General features: G+C 45.5%; 1 protein-coding gene across 1 annotated transcript; it reads right to left on the reverse strand.

Annotated features, from left to right (window-relative positions):
* Positions 1-1,689: 1,689 nt before the first annotated feature.
* VCP (valosin containing protein) lies at positions 1,690-21,431 on the reverse strand. Its single transcript, XM_015848352.1, has 17 exons — positions 21,247-21,431; positions 16,983-17,094; positions 16,439-16,611; positions 14,944-15,086; positions 13,360-13,490; positions 11,771-11,902; positions 11,256-11,358; positions 8,670-8,803; positions 8,296-8,431; positions 7,180-7,292; positions 6,401-6,565; positions 6,169-6,291; positions 5,247-5,459; positions 4,151-4,459; positions 3,072-3,227; positions 2,557-2,711; positions 1,690-2,155 (listed from the first exon to the last, which is right to left on the reverse strand). The coding sequence occupies exons 1-17, from the start codon at positions 21,261-21,263 to the stop codon at positions 2,050-2,052; spliced, it is 2,421 nt and encodes an 806-aa protein (XP_015703838.1). The 5' UTR covers positions 21,264-21,431; the 3' UTR covers positions 1,690-2,049.
* Positions 21,432-22,158: the final 727 nt, after the last annotated feature.

Below are 22,158 nucleotides of genomic sequence, written 5' to 3' on the forward strand. Positions count from 1 at the left end.
CAACGACGTGTATATATTTTTAATCCAGGAGGAATTTCTGCGTGTTTGGTGGAGCTGAGGAGCTGAGGCAGCCGCTTGGTGGTTTGGTTTCCAAATGCTGTATTTTTTTAAAAAAACTTCCGATTTCCATCAGGAGAATTTTTGTATTTCTTACCTTCCTTGGCCAACTGCCTCCTGACGGGTTGTTTTCCCCCTGGGGGCTCAGCCGGGCTCCTCCAACACTGCAGCTCCGCGTCTGCCCGGGGGGCACCAAGGAGCTTCCCAGGGCACCTTTGTGTGAAGGGAAATCACTGCCTTGAGGCAGGAGGTGAAAGCTGTACAGCGTCACGGCAGGAGGACAGCCCGTGGGCATGGGGATAGAGCACTTGCATTACTAAAGCACTACTTAATTTAATCAACCAGTTCTGACTCCAGGTTGGGGCGCGACCCCCTTTTCCCTTCACTGACCCCCCTGGAGTTCAGCGTACAGAAAACTGGTGGACACTGATGGAGCGAGAAGACAGGTCAGCACACAGATGCAAGCTGCTTTGTTTTTCTCAGTTTCAATGAGACCTGAATGTTTTATAGTGTTTTTGGGGTTTCTTTTTGTTTTCGTTTTTTTTTTTTTTTAATGTAATTTTTTTTTTTTTTTTTGTAATGTCAGTATTGAAATAAAATAAAAAATATTTTGAAAAATAATTACTTTTAATTAATGTGTGTGTGGTGGTGGGAGGTGCTGGGGCTGTGCCCACCCCCCGTGCAGGGGAAGGGGCTCAGGCTGATCCCATTGGGGGGATGTTGGGACCCAGCTCTGCTCAGAGGGACCCCGAGCCAGGTGCGGTCCTGGGGGCGCCAGGAAACGTATTTGCCCGTCAAACCCAACAAGGAAGTCCATTCTTTGGGACCTCCAACCCCGGATATGGCCAGGACCCGAGCGACCTGCTTTGGGAGCCTTGAATCGAGGCTCTGCGCCGATCCGCCCCCGAAGGGACACGGTGGGGATATGGTGAGCACGGCCCCCGGCCGCCCTCTGCTGGCTGCAGGGACACGCTGAGCCCGAGGGCTGCGGGGAGGCGCCGGGCCAGGCTGCAAAGCAGCGCCTCGGCCATCGGAGGGCTCCGAGACACACAGCTCGAGCCTGGAGCCCAGCTGTGGGCTACAGGGCCACGACACGGAGCTGCTGGCCGTGGGAGCGATGGAAGAACCCGGCCGAGCTGGCAGTGCTGCCCTGATGGCATCCAACCCAGGTGGTGCAAGGACACACAGGCACAGCGCTGGGACGGGTCTCTGAACTAGGACAGAACACCCGAGCAGGCTCTGCCTCCCAGGGGCTCCCACCGCCGCCTCCTGCAGCCACCAGCTGCTGGTTGTGCTATTTAAGCACTGCTCTCAATTTTGGCTCCTTTTTCCAGTCTCCCCTTTTCCCCTGGCTAGCCCCATCCTTCCTGCCACACTGCGATTCCTCTCACCCCTCATTTCCTTCCCTTTAAGTCCAGGTCATCTGATGGTGCCCTTCTAAATGTCTTTACAGCCAAATCCCCATGGAACTGCCCAGCAAACCTATGGGCACCCTCATTGCTCATTCCTATGCACACAATCCCTATTTACTCATCTCTGCAAAAACCCCAATCCTGCAAGCCCCGGAGAGAGCACACAGCTACTCTGTGCTTCTGACAGCCTAAACACAATCAAGGAATTGCAAGAGCCCAGTTAGAGTTTTGTGGGATTTTATTCTTTTTTTTTACTATTATTTTTGTAGGGTTTTTTGTGTTTTTTTTTTTAATACAGGCTAGCGTTGCACCCTTTGCTAAAGCTGCTGATTCTGCCACATAAACTAGAACAGAAATTTCTCAGAAATTAATTCGGATCCCCTTCTTGTTAATTCACTGTCTGCTTCACAACTCAACATCGGTCTGGATTCGTGTTTGCAGAAAACATCCCCTTTACAAAGTCTGGCGTGCACCTACACTGTTCTGACTGAGGAATGAAGAAGCCAAGAGTCCATTGAACGTTGGATTTTCCCTGTACAACGTGGCCTGATCTGGAGTTTGGTCCACTGAGGACAGTGAGTTAACCATAGAGATCATCGTCGTTGTCTTCACTGTACACGTTGCCCCCGCTGCCACCTCCTGTTCCTTGACTCGGCCCAGCGCCTCCCTGGTTGCCTGATGGGAACCTGCACACAGCAGGGCAGAAGGGAAGAGATGCAGTTCAGAAGCATCCTCACAGCTCAGCACAATCCCCTCCCTCCACATCAACACCCTGATGCCAAGAAGGAAAATCAGGAGAAATGTGAAGCTTATGGCATGTCACGATAAGGCTCATGGTGGGGCCAGATGTTGCTTGCTTTAAAGGAAAAAGGGTTGATGGGCTTCAGGAGCACTAACAGAGCACCTGCACCTGGCCTGCAGTGCAGCTTGTACCCACCACAGGCTCAGCTGTCTGTATGTGCTGGGGAGAACAGGAAAAAGCAGTGGAAGAGGGATTGTTTTCAGAATACACCAATCCTGCCCTCACTCGGCGCTCTGCTCCTGGGGCTCACCACGTCACACTGCCCTCCCCACTGCCCTCAGTTACCTGAAGCTGCCAAAGCCGCGGCTCTGCTGTAGAGTCTGTGCAAACATCTCGTATTTCCTGATGTCGTTGTCGCTGACAGAGCGGCGAGCAAAGCGCATGGCCTCCTCAAAGTGATCCCTGCGGATCTCAGGAACCGGGTCGTCCTCCTCCACTTCCTGCAGCAGGACAGAGAGCTGAGATGAGCCACGTGCAGCTCAACACCTGCCCACACCTCCCTCGGGGTCAGGATGCATCAATACCCACTGAGGCAGGGGCTAGAGAGGGATGCTGCAGCACACTGACTCACAGCTGCTGCAGGGGCCTGCTGAGCAATGCCAGTGATGAGGCACCATAGGAGGCCCTCACCCTCCCACAAGAAGAGAACAAAGTGCTCCAGCTCAGCACTCTGTGCCAAGAGCCTACAGCCTACTCGTCCTCATCTGAGGATTACTGAGAGAAACACATCATCCCTCACCCACAGGCAGAGGTGGGCTGCCTATCTCGTAGGCAGGGAAAGCTCAGAGTGCCCCACTCACCATGGCAGAAGGGTTGGTCTGCCTCTCGCGTTCTCGTCTGATCTCACTCTCAATGGACTCTCGGATGGCCAGTTTACAGGCACGCTGGCAGATTTCTGTCAGGTCAGCCCCCGAAAAGCCATTGGTCATCTTGGCTAGGAAATCCAGGTCAACATCCTGGCAAAAACAAAACACAAGAAAAGCTTTTACACTTTGTACTCTCAAATGACAAAGAGGTGCCTTGAGATCTTACAGTAACAAGGCGCTACCTCAACTTTGGCCAGTAGGAAGAAGGCAAGCTGTTAAGGCTCCTGTTCCTGGTAGAAGTATGCTACACAGTAGGGCAGGCCGTGCTTCCCCCCACACCCAGCAAGAACCTGATACGTGGCTACAAATGTCCCCCCTCTGTTCCACCTTCAGTAAGAGGTAGGCTGACTTGAGGATTTCAGCCACAATTGGTTCAGATCTCAGCAAAAGAAATCAATGGAACCGTTTCAGACTGGAAATGGAGATGGGGCAAAGGGAGATAAAGAGGAACATCCTCCTCCCTTCAACTGACACAGTGGCACTGGAACCTCCTTTGAAGCTTTCCTTCCCAACAGTACTCAGAAAGCTAAGCTTGGCCTAAGGACGTTTGTGTGCTCACTTTGCATCTGCTTTTCTCTAATACGTTCTATCAGTTCATTATTGCCTGCTCCCTAGGCAAGGGATATAACTTTGTCTATGAAAGAGTTCAGCAATTAACTGTAGTGGTTCCTCTTCAATTTTCATTTCCCACCCCCGTTTTCTACATTTACTTTTTCAGAGTACAAGAATCCTTTCCATCTTGCCATAACAGGCATTTCCCATTCCTGCACCGTGGGCAGAACTCTACTATGTGATAAAGACCTGCTGTGCGTACACACTGCTATCTCGCTGCACTGGTACTTAGTTTTAGATCTCAAGCCTATCCCTACCTCTTCATTTCCATCTTTCAGGAATGGAAGGTTTCCAAGCTCTGTGTGTAGCAGCCACCAACCCTCTGTTTGCCCCCAAATCATTGGAAATATGTGCAGCACATAGCAAAATCAAATCAGATACAGCATCAGCACAGATCCTACCTTAGCAACTGGTGATTTCCTCAGGTTGGCTTTAAGAATAGCAACCCGGGACTTCTCATCAGGCAGAGGGATGTAGATGAGTTGATCCAGGCGGCCAGGGCGCAAGATGGCTGGGTCAATGATGTCTGGCCTGTTGGTAGCACCAATGATGAAGACGTTCTTCTTGGTGGACATGCCATCCATCTCTGTCAGGATCTGGTTGATAACACGATCTGCAGCACCACCACCATCTCCAATATTCCCACCTCGAGCCTTTGCAATGGAGTCCAGCTCATCAAAGAAGAGCACACAAGGGGCTGCTTGGCGGGCCTGTAAGGCAAACAGGAACAATTACATACCATCAGGCAAGGAACACACTGGTTTCACGCTAAGCTTACCCCTAGAATCAAAGCACTTATGAAGAGCATCAGAGCACTGCCACCTCAAGAACGTGAAGGAGCTGCTTTAGAGCAGTCTCCTGAAAACAAACCCTCCATAAATTCTCCTGGTAACAAGATGAATTTCCCCAAAGCTGGGATCACTATGAACCAGATAGACAGAAGGGTGGCAGCTCTGATGGCTAAAGGGCAAGAGAGTAACTCTGCCCACACAAGAACTCTCCCTGCAAGATCTGGGGATATCAGCTTGTTATTTAAGCACTGGGGTATGTGAGTAGATGCAGTGTGGAAGGGGAGATCTCATCGCTGCCTTCAGCTACCAAACAAGAAGTCAGAGAGAAAAGAGGAGACAGATACTTCCTCGAAGTATGCAGTGAGAATAGGTGCAAACTGCCACAATGAAAGTTTCAATTAGAAATAAGGAAAAAAATCCTTCACAACAAGAGAGTTCAAACACTGTTAGTAGAGATGTGGGGGATGTTTATGTCACCCTAATGCCTGCCTCACTGCTAAGGCACTGGGACATTTACCATCCTGTAATAACAGATACAAACTGCATAAGGACAAATCCATTTGCATATCTAGGTTCCCAAAGAAGATTAATTCCCCAACATCAGGAAAGCAGCTCCTGCTCACACTGCAAGCTGGAGAAAGTCAAAATACACAAATAATAACCAGGCCAGTTAAGACAGCACAGTGGAGCAGAAAAAAACACCTACCTTGTCAAAGATCTCTCGCACGTTGGCTTCTGACTCTCCAAACCACATGGTGAGCAATTCCGGCCCCTTGATGGAAATGAAGTTTGCCTGGCATTCGTTGGCAATGGCTTTGGCCAAAAGTGTTTTACCACAACCAGGCGGCCCATAGAACAGAACCCCTTTCGATGGAGTCATGCCAAACTTGAGGAACTTGTCTGGGTGCTCCACAGGATACTAAATTAGAACAAAAAAACAAAAACCTTAAAAGGGATCCCAAAAGTCCTGCACTTTGCTCCTACCAAAAAATAATAATAATAGTAAAAAAAAACAAATCACCCTGAGATTTCTAGTGAGACAAATGCAAGATTCTGCCTGCTTGGGGCCACTGGAGTTTTTTAAAATGGGGACTGGTTTGAAAAGCACCACAGCTAAATTGTAAAGTTGCCCTAAACGGTCTGTTTACTCTTATGGACTGAATACTACAACTCGGGCAGTTTTCCAGCACACTTAAACCCAGCTTTGCTCTGCCTTGCAGAAGCAAAAGGGAACAAACAGCTCATTATCCGACCCTGTCAGCTCCGCCCTCCAGAGACAGACAAAGTGTCTGATGTGAACATTTATCCTTAGCAACAAGTTCAGATCTAGGCAACGAGTGAACACCAGAAAAATAGACTAAAAATTATCATATATATATATATATTATTGTTGTTGTTGTTCTCCACTTAAACAGCAACTACTGCTGTTTCTGCACATAGCACAAGACCCACTAAAGACGTCACTGTAGACTCAACCAAGGAAAGCCTGACAGGAAACCTTCCTCTCCCTCATCTCACTAACGCAGAATACTAGGGTATTTTCAGCCCACTACAAGCAATTACTCTAAAAATCCCTGCATTTCACAGCCCAAAACCGAATACTGAGAAATCTCACTGGAAATCCTCACCTGTACAAGCTCCTGGAGTTCTCTCTTTACATCTTCTAGACCACCAATATCTTCCCAAGTAACTTGTGGCACCTCCACCACAGTCTCCCGAAGAGCAGAAGGGTTGCTCTGGCTCAGAGCCCACTGGTAATAGAAGAAACAACAGCATAGAGTTGTATCATGTTATGTTAAAATGTTTCAGATAAGCAATTAAACAATGCACTTAGAAGAAAATGGGGCAGTCTCGCATTACCCTGAAGTCATCCATGGTCACAGCCAGTGAGTTCATCACTTCAGCATCAATGGTTTCATCTTCCAGGTCAATGAGATCCATCTTCTTTCTGATAGCCTGAAGAGCAGCTTCTGAGCAAAGAGCAGCCAAGTCAGCACCAACATGTCCGTGGGTCTCATTTGCCACCTGAAAGCAAAGCACTGACTATGACTCACAGGGATACAAGCAAGCACTCACAAGGAAAGGCAGCCCTAAAAACCCTTTAGAGTTTTACTGCAACTCTGAATGACAGGAATGTCAGTGCTCCACTGTGGTGTTCAGGAAAAGTGCTACCACATATTGAAAAGGCAGAGACACCGCTGTTCTGTGTCCCACTTGAGATCAAAGTTGCAAGTGGAATTCAGAAGAAAGAATCAAAAAGACTGGAGATCTTCACTCAGGATAGAGATTAAAGGAACAAAATGAGTGTCCCAAGTCACCACAACATTCACACCTCTGAGAGCTGTTTTAAACTTACTTCATTTTCAAAGCGAATGCCACAACAAACACAGGAGGACAGTGGCAGAGCACTTGTAGACTCTACTGACGCATGACTGCTTCACACTGCCATTCTTAATGAGCAAGAGAGGATTTCTGGTCACTGCTAAATGAACTCAAAGGAAGCTAAGAGATCACACATTCACCCAGATAAAAGATGTCCTAAATGAGCAACTAACATTTGCTGATGAAAGCCTAACAGCTCCTCCACTGCGAAACACTGCACAACAAACATCCACCTTCCCCAACAGCATGCTGCTCACCTGTTCCAGATCCACATCATCAGCCAGTTTCATATTTTTTGTGTGGATCTGCAGGATCTCCAGGCGCCCAGTTGCATCTGGGATACCAATATCTACCTCTCTGTCAAAACGACCTGGGGATACAAAACATACGTTAAGCTACTGACTCTACAAACCAAAGAAGCTGCAGTGGCTGTTTTCCTCTGACTGAACAACCTGATGACAAGCCATAATTTCAGAAAATGCCAGAGCTTTGAAATTCTCTACAGCATCTATCAGCATAATTGTAAAGTCAGATCAGAGAAGGAGAAGCCTTAGCAGTGTAGGGGAAGTGAGACTACTATATTAACTGGAATTCAGGATTACAAAAAACAGATGGTTAATGGCTTAGTGGCTTTTTCTGGCCTTGTCTGCAGAATAAGGTGCTTCTCCAAGGTATCACAAGACTTTTTTTGTTTACTGCTATCTCTGTGTCCTCAGCATAAGAACTTGCAAGTACTGAGAGAACAATTTAGTCTTTCTGGACTTTTTGCAGCACTCATCCTAACAATACCCAAGCAGTGAAATGCCAAAACCTAATGTGGGGAGGCAGAAAGCTTAGACATACTACTAAAATATTATCTGAAGTACACATGCCTATCATTAGTGTCCAGTAATGCCTCTGCAGACTGAAGATGCCATTTTCTGCTGTAAACTTGACTGGTTTGCTATTGCAGACTTCACTGCTCATACACCAGACATCCATTCACACTGATAAGTTTTGGAAACCTCTATCTCAGAAACTGCCTGACTCCTCATCAATAAAAATTAAGAGAAGCCAGAAAATTATTCCGCAGCCTAAGGCATGAACATCCTCTCAAACAGCCACTTACTCCTTCAGTGTGCCCCAAGCTACCCTCAGCCAAGAAAGGCTAGCATTAGATTTCAAGTATTTTGTTATTTTCCTAAGCTCTAACCTAGTAAGGCTAAAAAATCATACCAAAGCCCAGAACCCCAGAAGCTGAACTCAAACAAGCAGTCAACAAACCACACAGAAAAAGTTTAACATTAAATTTCTGCTCAGTCTTTTCAAGGTCCCAGAAGCACAGTCTGTAATAAAGTATCTAGCAGACAAAGCAGAGCTAATAAGACAGTTACCAAATCGCCTGAGTGCTGGGTCGATGCTGTTCGGTCTGTTGGTAGCTGCCATAACAATCACATGTGCTCTCTGTTTCAGTCCATCCATAAGAGTCAACAGCTGAGACACAATGCGACGCTCCACCTCTCCATGTGTCTGTGGAGATGGAAAGCAATGATCAGACGTAAAGCTCTATAGCACAGCACACGTACTAGTGCTGCACCATATCAGACAGACACTAAACCCACCAGCTGCTAAGAAACACTGTGAAAGATGCACAGTTCCTCTCATGTCCAACTGCTGCTTTACCCTACGCTCAAAGCACACAAAGTCATGCCAGTTGCTACCAAGAGGGTGTACAGATACCTCTTTAGATCCCAAAGGCCATTTTTACCTTCTCTCTCTTTGGAGCAATGGCATCCAGTTCATCAATGAAAATGATGGCAGGTGCATTTTTTTCAGCTTCTTCGAAGGCTTTCCTCAGGTTGCTTTCAGACTCACCAGCCAGCTTGCTCATGATCTCAGGACCTGAAAAAATAGCAGCTCTGTGGCACCCAGAAGAGAAGCAGCTAGCTCCAAGACATGCACCTGAATTTTTTCAGTACCACATTCACACAGGAGTATCTATATTTCAAGCCAAAGCAAACACTATCAACCAAATTCACTAAATCTGCAGCTGAACAGGCAAGAACAGCATGCGGAATTACTTTCTATCGTTACTCTGGTGTTTTCAGTTTACTCTAACAGAATGCAGTACTAGTCAATGAGCTACCTTTAGCTGCCTCTTTTCTTACCCTATTTCACACTTGGTGAGCTTCTCTGTAATGTGCCACCCCACACTGTTAATGCCAGTCCTAGCTTGCAAGAAAAGCAATCAAATTATATGGTGATGAATTATCAGAGTAGGGAAGGAAAAAGCTGTAAGATACTGAAGCTGTCTTCAGCTTGCATTACACAGGTAAACATTTACCTCTATACAAGCTTATAAGTAAGCTCCAAAACAAAACAAACAACAACAGAAAAAACAAACTCACACATACATAACCAAAAAAAACCAAACCCAGAAGCAAACAGCCACAAAAGCACCCCAGGCAACCTCCCCGCAAAACATTAACTCATAAAGAAATACGAACACATCAATTCCAGAAAGGACAGCGATCCCCTGAGATTTCCTACAACTGCTGAACTCTAACGCTTACCAATCTAATTTGTTTAGATTTTTTCCATCGTCATTATGGGAATGATCCTGAAGACAAAGTATGCTTCTTCAGAAGGATCCAAGGAAAATAAACCTGACCCTCAGGAGTGCAAAGCTGCTAGCTGACTGAAGTGCTCCAGCTGCAGAGCACACTGGTGCAGGCAGGTACTGTTTTACTTCAGGTAACTCATCAATTCACACCAGCTCTGTCTACCACCTGCTGCTTCAGGTTTGGGATGAGCAGAGAACACATCACTAATTATGACAAAAGATGGTATGTTTATAATGTAACAGAATCACAGGTTTCTGGAGACTGGCTTATTATCAGTGACACCTTTCATACACTTAAAAAATATAAGACAAGGGTGACATATGGGTAGGGACTCCCACTTTATATCTGAAGTTGTCAGAAGTAAAAGCAAGTTAATTCGCTACCACTGGTCACTCCTATGATATCTTGAGTTAAAAAGCAGATCCTGCCGCTCTCTGCTATGCTGTGCTTCTTTCAGCTTCATGGGTCTAACTCAAAGCATAAAAGAGGTAAGGCAGCAGTTCTCAAGTACAAACATTCAGTTATTGTAGCAAACTGAATGTTTGTACTTGAGAACTGCTGCCTTACCTCTCTTTTATGATTTCAATTAGAAAGAAGCTACACCTCAGTACAGAAAGGACATGGAGGTGATGGATTAGGTCCAAAGAAGGGCAATAAGGTTTGTGAAGGGCTTGGAGATTATGCCCTATGAAGAGAGACTGAAGGAACTGGGGCTGTTCAATCTGGGGAAAAGGAGGCTGAGGCAGGACATTATTGCTCTCTTCCAACACCTGAAAGGCGCTTACAGCAAGAGTGGGGTTGGTCTCTTCTCACTGGTGGCAGGTCACAGGACGAGAAGAAATGGCCTCAAGTTGTGCCAGGGAGGTTTAGGTTGGATATCAGGGAAAAACTTCTTTATAGAAAGGGTTGTTAAGCACTGGAGTGGGCTCCCCAGGGAGGTGGTTGAGTCACCATCCCTGGGTGTGTTTAAAAAAAGGTCTGAATGTGGTGCTTGGGAACATGATTTAATAGAGGGTTGTTAGAGTTGGGGTAGCATGGTTGGGTTGTGGTTGGTCTTGATCTTTAAAAGTCTGTTCCAACCTGAGCAATTCTATGATACTGTGATTCTAGGATGCGAGAAAAGCAGTGAGGAAAATTCAGAATTTTGTCTTCATAGCGGACATCATAAACTCATATCTATCTATCTCAACTGCTGTAAGTGATAATGATCAGCATGAGGTTCTGTCATTTGTAGCTAAGTTCCTCAGCACACGCTGCAGCTTTCAGGAAAAGTTCCTTCCAATTCAAGTTAAATGAAACTTGAAAACTACAAGGTCTTGTACTTTATTTGAAGGGAAGAAAATTGCAATGCAGACTAGCTTTTTTTTTGGAATAAAACATGCTGATAAGAAGAAAAAAGTTTACACCTATACATGGAATAATCTCACTGCTTCACTCCTAGCCATGCCCCTACAACATAAATGAACACTCGGACAGACTGAGTTCCTGCAACACAAAGCTGCCTTTCAGCCACTCTGCAACAAAACAATTACACTTGAGTACAGTGCCACTAAAGACGCTTCCGCACAAATGGCATCTAAGCATCCACAGAGGGGCACCGGAAAGAGGTAAAGAAGGACAGATGTCAAGGAGGCAACATGCCTATACGAGCCTTATTTAAACCATTCGCTGCCTTAGCTGGATGAATGATTACACAGCATATCTTGTTCCAAAGCAGACCCAAAACTTACCATTAATCAGGAAGAAGAAAGCCCCAGTTTCATTGGCCACTGCTCGGGCAATCAGTGTTTTGCCAGTGCCAGGTGGACCATAGAGCAGGATTCCCCGTGGAGGCTGGGAAAAGAGAAAAGGGACTTAGGTGGTGAACTTGCATCAGAATGTCTAAGAATCTTCACAGTGAAATCACAAGCATTTTGACAAAGTCACTCTGAAATCATGATGCAACCTCATGCAACAGCTGCCATCCTATCATCAACAACCTGACTGCTTCACATGACACACAAACAAAAACCTAGCCAGTAACCAACAGCACTTATTCAAAACACCACTGTTTTACAGGTGCCAGTGCTTCAATCTGTAAAATATGTGAGGAAATTCTCCCCTCATACCAGCACTAAAAAAGACAAAAACAACACACAAGTTATTCCTCTTACTTATTCCCCTCCAGTATGTCCTAAGCCTCCTAGATTATGAGCCATCAGCAAAAGCAAGACCACTCATCCACCTGATGCACACAGGTCCTTACCTTCACCCCTATGGCCTTGAAGAGAGCAGGGTGTCGGAGAGGAAGTTCCACCATCTCTTTGATCTGAGCCAGCTGCTTCCGGCAGCCACCAATGTCATCATAACCCACCTCATTCAATGACTCTTCTTCATCCTACAAGGAAGGAAATGCATTAAACACTTGAGTGAAAACAATGGTTCAGCAATCCCTTCCCAGTTTCAGGAGTCTGGGCTTTTGCTCAATGTAATTTCTTTGTTGTTTTGAGAATCTCATTTTCAAGTCTTTCTCATGTCTTTCACATTTGTTTCTTAGCTCTGACTACCCAAACATTCAATGGCAATTCCCTGCCATAGGAAACCCCCGGAGACACCCACATGGACAGGGTCCACCCCATGGACCCCCACAGGGGGTTCTCAGCAGAACCCACCCTGCTGCATAACAGCCTGAAGCTAAAAAACTGAAATGTCCTTGGCTCCAGACAGTGTTTTTCAGCAACAACTATCATCAGAATTTACCAACATTGTTTTTATCCTAAAGCCAAAACATAGCACCATATCAGACACAATGAAGAAAATCAACTCTGTTCCAGTTGAAACCAGGACACTATAACATTAGGTCACAATAAAATCATTAATTAACATCACCTGGAATCTTAGAGGAGATCTCTAGGCTTTGCTGTAGGCTTTGGGAAACTTTTTCCTAGTATCTGCCTGGAACTTCTCTTGACTCAGCTTGTGCCACTGCCTCTAGTCCTGTCCCTGGTCACAGCTCTCAGAAAAGTCAGGCTGCCTAAAGCTTTCCACCTTGCCAGTAGGCCTTCTGCTGCACCTTTCCTACTCTAGGCTGCCCTATCTCGTTTATTTTGACCTCCAGCTCTTCATCATTTTGGTAGCCTTGGCTGAACCTGCTCCTGGTCTGCCTCTGTGGTGTCCTCATAAGCCCAAAGAGGTCTCCTTCAGTGTCCCATAACTGCTGAACAGAGAGAGGAGCTAAGCCGAGAACAGCACCCAGTCTGACTTGCAGCTAGTTAAAAGGTAGTCATGGCCAAATTATCCCTACTCCTGAGATTTCCTTTTCTATAAAAATAAAGTGGCCTATTCCTGATGGACCAGCTGCTCAGGCTGTCTTAAACTTCGGATGACCAAGGTTAGATATCTCAAGGGTTTGAAATAAAGTTAAAACAAAACCAACTGTTTAGAAATCTCAATTATCTCACTCAAAAAGCATTACTTGCTGTCTCCTCACGTGGCATGAAATTTAGCAACACGTTTAAGCCTTCCTGCTATGGATCAAGGGAACTTTGGAGTTAAATGATACATTTAATACCCATAAATTCCACTTAATGCCCAGCAATAGATACCTGGAACAGATGCAAAACCAGCTGCTACCAAATTATGGCCTAAGCATTAGTGTAATCCCAGTATCTGAAGGACAGTGGAAGCACATTTCTCCAACTACTGCCAGCATCAGCTCATCCCCTGGAAAGAGAGCTTCCAGAGGTTCATTCAATACATAAAATGCCATTCCCAGACCTGAAAACACTGTCACAGAGAGATTTCACAGGACAGACTGGAGTCAGTACAAGAATTGTGTGATAAGATCCTGCTCACCTCTCGTTTGATGGGCTCTCCTTCACAATGGATCACTGTGTCTGGAGCCACTATGCAGTAAGGGCTTGGATCTGTCTCCACCACTTTGAACTCCACTGCACGCATCCCTCCACGCACCAGGAAAATGTCACCTGTGAAAACCCACAATTCAGTATCCTGTTGCAACTGACATCCTCCAAAATGTCAATTCCTGTGCTATCCAGCAGCCTCAATGGACAAGGAAGTAGGCTATACATATATATGCCACTGGCATTTTTCATATTGCTCTGCATTTCAGACTTGAGAGCTACACACACTGTGACTATCAGGACATCACTTAAGACCTGTAGCAGTTTAATTTTCTCAAATTCATGCAGAAAAAAACAGAAAACAACAGAAAAGAATATTCCAACTAAGTACCAAACAATTAAACATAATTAATCATGTCTATTTTCCATTCAATTTCAATTTAGCTGTTTTAGAAATCCTTTTGTTTATGAAAAAAGAAAAAGCCCTTCAGATACTGCTGAAAAAAAAAAAAAAAAAAGGCAAACAGACTAATAATAGGGTCCAAAAGAAAGATTCTCATGTTTTTCTCTGTCTGCTTTAGAAACTAGCTATCAATTTGCAAGCAGTCAGCTCTTTTGTAGTGTATAGCCTAAGGGACAGTAGACAGTGCTACCACAAGTGAAAAGCCATGAGATAGGAGAAACCAAAGGCATACTGAAATGGTATGCCACCCTGAGCAACCAAAGGTTTTCAAGAAATATGCAGAGCTACATGAGACTCAATCCCAAAACAGGTGTTTTTTCATACAGCTCTCCAACTGCCTCACTTTGACTTCCATTGCTTTATGTTCGAGGACAGCTACTGCTGACTGTTTCACTATAGAAATTCACTCCAGCCACCATCTGTACACTGCTTTTGCTACCACTGCTCCAAACAGGTGATTTTCTGGAGTGGCTGTTCCAGTGCACACAAAGAAGTGCAAAGTCAATCCCTGAATGTCCTACTACCACCTACCAGCTCAAAGAAGAAATTCTATCCAGAAGCAACAAGGGAAGGAGCAAAAATCCCTAACATAATAAAAAACTTACTTTGAATTTATCTTCCTAAGTTGTTACTAGTTGCAACAACTGCTTGCTTCTAGTAGGATAATACATATCTGACTAAATTGGGCCACAGAAACTGGAAAACTTTATTCAGCCTGCACTTATGCTGTGTTAGGACCTTCTTGTTCCAGCAGATGTGCTACTAGCATAGCTCTAAAAGTGCAATTGGTTTTCCAAGCACTCTTTCAGTTATTGATTGAATTATTTTCAAGAAGTGAATTTAATTAGGGTGTCATCTGGCATATCCAACCAATTGCTTAATACAAAAGCACAAAAGCAAATACCCAATCCTGTCAAGTGGTAGCAACTTAGTTAACATGCTCCCATTCACTGTAGCAAAATAAATGAACAAATATCAGCATCAGTAAAATCTCACTCTACAGTTACCAGCCAGTCTGATGCCTTGTAGGTTTGTGCAAGTGCAGAGAAATTTTCTTTACTCAGTCTCAGAACTACAGCACATAAACAGGACTTCAATAACAAGTGCTGTTACCTTTCCTGATGGGTCTGTATGCCTCCAGGAAGTATGGTTTGAGATAGACCTCAAAGAGATTCCCTGTGATCCCCTCTACTGTGTCATCAATTGGCAGCACGTGGATACGTTTGCCATACTTCACATCTGGGCAGGGCTGGATGCTGCAACAGAAGAAAATGTTGGTTAGACACATCATCCTGGACTTACACTAGAATCTAGAAAAGGCAGTGATATCTCTTCTCAGACCAGTACAACTGCCAGAAAGGACTATCCAAGTCCTTGCTGAGACTTCCCACCTTCCTAAGAACATTTAAATGCTAAGAAGCTGGATAGCACAAGCACTAGAGAACTCATCTTCTCATCACACATTCCTTTACTACTCTGAGCCTTACCCAAGCCTGCTGTGGAGTTTCATACTTTCTTCCTGCTCTTCCACCAGGATGTCCTTCACTAACTCACTGACTATCCTAAACACAGTCCCACGAGAAAAAGTGAGCAGAAACTGAATTATTATAATAGGAAAGACTTCAAAAGTAACCTCGTATCTAAAATAAGTATTCATCTTTATTTGACACAAACTGTGTCAAAGGACTGTCCTGTTCCAAACAGGGTATTGTTTAAAATTTGAATTTTCTAGTATTAGAGAAGTGATACAGCTTCTCTGCTCTCCTCGACAAAGTTTGTATGAAACAGTTTGCATTTAAAGGTTATGCCAGTCAACACACCGAGAAGTACAGAGCCAGGCTGCAATTTCCTAAGAACATGTAGGAGATTGCAAATTAGGAAGATCCCCAACAGGGGAACTGTCAGTCTTCTCATATTTAAGCCTGCATACTAGCAATTTTTCATTTCAGAAGTGCTCACATGGCACTCCCCAGCTCCTATAAGACAAGATGTACTTTACAAAATGTTATCTCACAACTTTCTCCAAGCCTCACACAAGAAAATTCCTGCAACACTTTTCAATAATTCCTAGTTACAAAGTTACAAAAACTGAAATTTAGACATCCATTATATAAACGTATCCTGAGGTCTTTTAGTTTTTCACTGCTTTTCATGTTTTTGATATCCATTCCCAGCACATTTTAAGACCTGTACGTCACGAGCAGCTGGGTGCTTCAGCTAGATACTGTGAGATACATAACAACACTGTTCAATGCTTTCCACTGTTATTATAGACATTAAGAATTTAGAATTTGCAAGTTCATCTGTCAAAGTAAATTTGGGATCATTAAACTGTCCAATTTAATTACAGGACCTAGGTTTGGGAAAGAGCTAATAAACGTCAGTAATCTTTACCATCAATTTTCAGTATTAATCTCAGTATGCATATAGCCAGAAACACATCCAAAAGTTAAGTGAGATTCTTGATGCAGGCCACACACTTGGAATAATTTCTGAGGTCTCTTCTGAAATAATTGCTGCAAACTTTGTCTCTAAATTCAGAGCCAGCACACAAATTATGTAGGCAATTCAGAGATAGATATGCAAGAGTTAGTAAGCCAGTCCCCACCTGATCACATCACCAAGGCGCACTCTCAGGTTGTTGCGAACAACCCTATTCATGCGAATCTTCTCATCTGAGCACGTATCATCTGACAGAACAATGCAGACTGCTTCTCTCCTCTTCTTTCCTTTCAGGAGAACAGTGTCTCCTCTGAACAGCTGCAATTCATCCATTTTTGCCTGTTAACAGTAAGAACATTAGAACAAGCTTTTGATAAGACAATTCAAGCATCTGAACTCAAGTCACTTGACCTTGGTGAATTACATATTGGAAATGATGTACCAAAGCCACAAAGACACTGGATCCCACTGCACTGATCAAGAGCTAATCCTGACTAAGGGCTTAATATCAAGTGAATCTTAAAAGTTCATTATCAAAATATATTTTTATTATGGAAGAGTGGTAGAAAACAAGACAGTGTATCTCCCTCACTTGTAACAGTTTCTAATACAAACACTTAGATTCATGCTGCAAAGTTAAATTTCAAGTTAATATACAGCAGCTGTTTGTGTATTATCTACATTTATTTATTTGTTAACAGATGACACACCTGGGACAGTGACACAACACTGTTGTCTTCATTGATGGCTTCATCAACAATTAACCGATTGGGCCTGTTCTTCTGCTTCAGAATAGCAGTCGATAAGTCATCTGCTTTAGAACTGGAGAAGAAAAAAAGAAATACTGAGTTTAAGTGATAACATTCCTCCTGTTGCAGACATCCGCCCTTTGCTTCAGTTTCCATTTTCTGCATGTTTCTTTGTCACCATATATTTTAGAAACTACATTTGTTTGTAAAATAAAGGAGAATATTATTACCAGGCACCAGTTTCAGGTGCTCAGTGACAATGTTTCCTGTGAGTAAACATTCAGTCAGTCTCAAATGGAAATGGCTATAAAGTTATCTATGAAAAGAAGTGGTCACTGAGATGTTGCTGACAGTGTTTTCCCTAAAAGAATTACTCCCTCATCTGCAATCACATGTAAACACTGCCAGTGAAACAAAAGTTTAAGTCCATTTGGCGTCCAACCCCAGATAAACGGGGGAATTAAAGAACAATGCCACAGCTCCCCTGACAGGAAGAGCTGTAGGAGTTTTGCTTGTCAAGGTCTATTAGTTAAAGTTTACAAGCCAGTGAAACTATCAAGAGCTCATTAAAAAACTGTTTGTTGTTTTGCTTTTTGAAGAAGAATCTTTCTATAATAACTTCACAGAAGTCACTAAAGCTCTAACACAGTACACCACAAGACATATGAAAATGATTGGCTTGACTTTGTCAAGGCAAATAGAAACAGAAAGGAAATGAAAGAAAGGCAGATTAAGACACTCCCTTAACAAAACAAACAAACAAACAAGAAGACCACCAAAAAAGCACGATTTGGAGCCAGCTGATTCCTGAGGAGCTCTTGGAGGCTGAGCTTTAGTCAGTTAAACCAGCAACACAGTTCTGACTTCCCTTGACAGACATCTGACTATTCTTCTCTAAGAAGTTCAGATGTGCCAACATCCAAGATCACAGAAAATGATGCAGGGTTCAGTCGCATTCTGCCAAAAATAATTTAAAAATAAGCTTTCCTCTGTATTAAGCAAGCAGCAAAGAACTGACAGCTTTGTGGACAACAGCATTAGCTCCATTTAGCTCCTTATGGAGGAAATAACCAGAAGTCAAACCTAAGTACTACTCACTATGAATGCAGCATGCTGCAGGATTAACTGCTTAACATGTTCACTGCATCTTCAGAAGTGTATCAGAGAGGTCTGTTATACCTCATCTACAGCATGATGTTACCCCCACATGCCCAAGACAAAAGTTATTCCAAGACAAACCATGTGGAGCTGCCTCTTTTCCCTGACACTAAGAGAGGGACAACAAGCAGCAGCCAGGCAGTGCAGTCTGCTTTTCTCCAAAACCTCTTCAAGCTTTGCATAAATCCCAGTAGCAGAGGAAACATGCTGCAAATAACAGGGAGCTGTACTTTAAGCAAACAAAACAAGGAGTTGTAAAACATGTCTTTCCAGGACTGCTGGCACTGGGCAAGTTGATTTTTTTCCCTTTCTTCATTAAGGAGTACAACATGTAAGAAATTAATATATCCCCCTTTCAAGCACTATGCAAAATACTCCAGACCCTCTCTAAACCCAGTGAGATACAAGAAAGGCTGCTGGATACAACCAGGAAGAAGCCCACAGATTTCATCTTCAAGGGAAAATGAGGTCTTGGCAGAGTCCTAAATGGGCTGGGACTTAAACACACACACACAAACCCTAACTGAGCAAAGAAGACTGGAACCAATATGCCACCAGGCCAGTAGTTAAAACAGCAAATAGAAATAACAAAGTACTTTATATCAGCAAAATATGCTCCTGGGCAAAGGGAATTACTTCAGTAGGCACACTGTAAATCTTGAACTAGGGGACACCAGACAGCAACAATAGCTCTATTCGGTCTGTTCAATTTTGAATGCAAATCATACTCCTCCAGACATGAGATGGGGATTCAAAGGCCTTTTGGTAAGAAGCCATGGACAGACTTTGGCTGCATAAACTGTCACTGAAACTATGGAATAATCCTTTGAGATGCAGAGATTATTATGCAGCCTAAAATACATGCCAGGACACAAGACAAAACAGAAGAGAAATTGGGCAGCAAGTAAAGGCTTCTGACCAAAGCTTTCAATAAACCAACAGTGCAGACACTTTCCCGTACACAGCAGTGATGAACAGCACAGCAAGAGGTACATTTAGCTCTGCTGAATGTGAGGAGAAAGTTCTGGTACTCAAGAACTGAATCTGCAGTTTCCTAAGTAAGAAGTGAGGGCTGAATCAATGCTACCATTACAGCACTTACAGCAATCGAACGAACTTGGAAGCATTAGGAAAAAAATCTACAGCAATCAGCATACACATACATAAATGTCTGGGGTCAGTTTCAGTTATCTAACCCAACTGCTGTGCAGAAAAAGAAAACAAAGTTTTAAAAAATTACATGACACTTACACAGGAAAGGGCCAACTCAGACAAGTGTTACTCTGTCTTTCAGTTACAATTCAGAATGTCACCATCACTATCTGTTTTTGTTCTCTCTTCTGAGGGCTCCTCAAGCATTAAATGAAAAAATGAAGCAAAATGTGCCCCTCACACTTGTAACATTTTTCTGTGTGTCAGAGCGTCTTTGTTCAGCAGACAGTAACACCTAAAAGCTGTTATGGCAAATAACATGAAGCAAGCAGAAAACAATTACTGATTTTCTGAAAACAACCACTAAAGAAAAAGGAGTCACTAAAATCACAAGAAATCCTGATGAAATAGGGAAGTAGGATATTCCTGTAAGTCCACGGTAAATACACAGTGAAAAGTCACTGACTTAAGATGACTCCAACTTCAGCAATGAAAGTGAAAATAATCATGCCTTCTGGTGGCTGCTGGGCCTTTTTAATTAATGTCTTCAAGAGCTTTCTTCCGCGACAAACCTGTCAGTAGCTCCTTATCATCCTGAGCCCAAACATCCACGATGCAGGTGGAACTGCTTTCCTCAGGTAGGTATTAAAAAACCTACAAAACATTTTATCCATTAAAGTAAATGAATAACATTCCAGATGACTGCAGCCACTTACTGGAACAGCATAGGACAACCAAGCAATGAGTTCAAAGCTGTGTATGCTCAAGATGAGCCAGACAGGTATGCACATGAAAATCCCTCAAGATATTAAACTCTGTTAGCTGGTGCAGCGCTAAAATTCAACAAGATGGTTGCCAACACCACTGAACTAAAAGCTGCAGCTAAAAAGCAACTATTCCCTAGCTGAGTAACTTTTGATTCCTTGATAGTGAGATAACTTTGCAAAAGGAGAAAAAGCCTCTTTCACTCAGCTAACAGGCCGATTAGACTATCACCTCCATCACAAGCTGGATACTGAATTCTTGGCACATCTTCAAGGAACTGACGTAGCAGGGCCAGGTCTAAATTTCAGGAGTTGCAAAAGAAAATTAGAACGTAAGCAACAGACACTAAAGTGACTGAAAGTGCCTCTGGCAAGGCCAGGGAGTCACTTCAAGTAATCCTGGATTTAGGAAAGCATGTTCAGGTGACGTTTTTGCTCATCTCAAGAGCCATCACAGTAGCGTGCACACGTGGGATGGAAGCTGTGGGCCTGTTATTGCCCAACTCATTTTTGAGAAGCGTGAAAGACGATCTTCAGCCTGGAACCGAACACAGTGTGAGGCAAAGGCACGGGAGATGAAAATAGAGCGGATTGCCTCAGCTGCCACGGGGCCGGCCCAGCACAACATGTCTGCCTCTCCCCATGCCGAGTCACTTGCCACGGCCCGGGGCCGTTCGGGCCTTGCAGGAAAGAGACCGTGAGGCGGCTCTACCCTCTCGCCGGCCGCTCTGCCGCTTCCTCCGGGTGCCTCGAGACAAAGCGCTGCCGGACCGCGGCCTAGCCTGGGCGGGACAGAGCGGGGTACAACGAGAGGGCCCGGCCCGGCCCGGCCTTGCCCCGCCGTGACTCGACACTTCCCGGGCAGGGACGGCGGGAGGGGGCGGCGAGGGCCCCCTGCGGGCACGCGCTTGGCCGGGAGCGCCGAGAGCGGCCCACCCCCCTCCCCCGGCCCCGCCTCCGCCTCCTCGGGGCCTGCATGACACAGCGGGATCGGGACCCGGAGCCGGGCCTACCCCGCGCTATGAACGGCCCGGCCCGGCCCGGCAGCGCCGCGCGGCGCCGAGGAGAGCGACGGCGAGGAAGGCCACGCCGGGCCCAACGCCTCGGCGCCGGGCCTAGGCCGCGGGCTGCCGGCAGGGGCCCACACTTACTCGGATCCCGAGGCCATGGCGCTGAGGGGGAAGGGGCGAGGGGAGACGCGCGACGGCGGCTCCTCAGAACGGGCGGCGGCGGCGGACGCGGGACTCGGGGCGGCGGGCGGCGGATCGGGTCGGGACGCTCGGCGCTGACTGAACCTCACAGCCGACTCATCGGAAGGGGGAGCTCCGCCCTGCCCCGCGCCTTCTCACCTGCCTAGCAACAGTGTGCGATGGCCAATCGGAAATTCGGCCCGGCGTGGGATTCCGCCAATCAGGAAGCGGATAGAAGAGGGGGGGAGGGGGGAAGAAAAAAAGAAAAAGCGCTCTCCGTCTTTCGCCCCGCCCCTTTCCTTTTCTCCTCCCAATCATCGCCAGCCAAGCGCGACAATGGTCAGCCAATCACAGCGCTCCTCTGCCGTGGTTGTTCTACCTGGCAACACGTGCCGGGCAGCCAATGGCAAAAATTCGCCATTAGGAAAATCCAGGCGGCAGCTCCCGCCCCCACAGCGACGCGCCTCGGCTCGCGATTGGCTAGCACCTGAGCAGAAGGGGCAGGGAGTACGGGCGCTGCAGCCAATTAAAAGGGCGGGAGCTGGTGATTGACAGCTTGGCGAGCGTCACTGGTGCCGTGAGCGTGTGTGGGCCCTGCGTGGGGGGGGGGAGTAGGGACGGGACGGGACCGGAGGAGCTTTTGTGTTGTCCCAGGTTTATGGGAGTCGGGGCGGTTCTGAGGATCCCGCCGTGGGCTGTGACACTTGGTGAGGCACTGCCCTCAACCACCTGCACGCCCCGCTAACAAAGCTGCTTCATTCGGCTTCCCATTCCCTCCCAGAACAAGGCTTAAGTGTTGAAGCCTATTCCTGCTGGTGGTGATAGTGGCTCCTGCTCGTTTCTTCCTTTTAGGAGCTGAGCCTTGAAACAACA

Source organism: Coturnix japonica, chromosome Z (assembly GCF_001577835.2).
Source record: "Coturnix japonica isolate 7356 chromosome Z, Coturnix japonica 2.1, whole genome shotgun sequence".
In the NCBI taxonomy this organism is placed as follows: domain Eukaryota; kingdom Metazoa; phylum Chordata; class Aves; order Galliformes; family Phasianidae; genus Coturnix; species Coturnix japonica.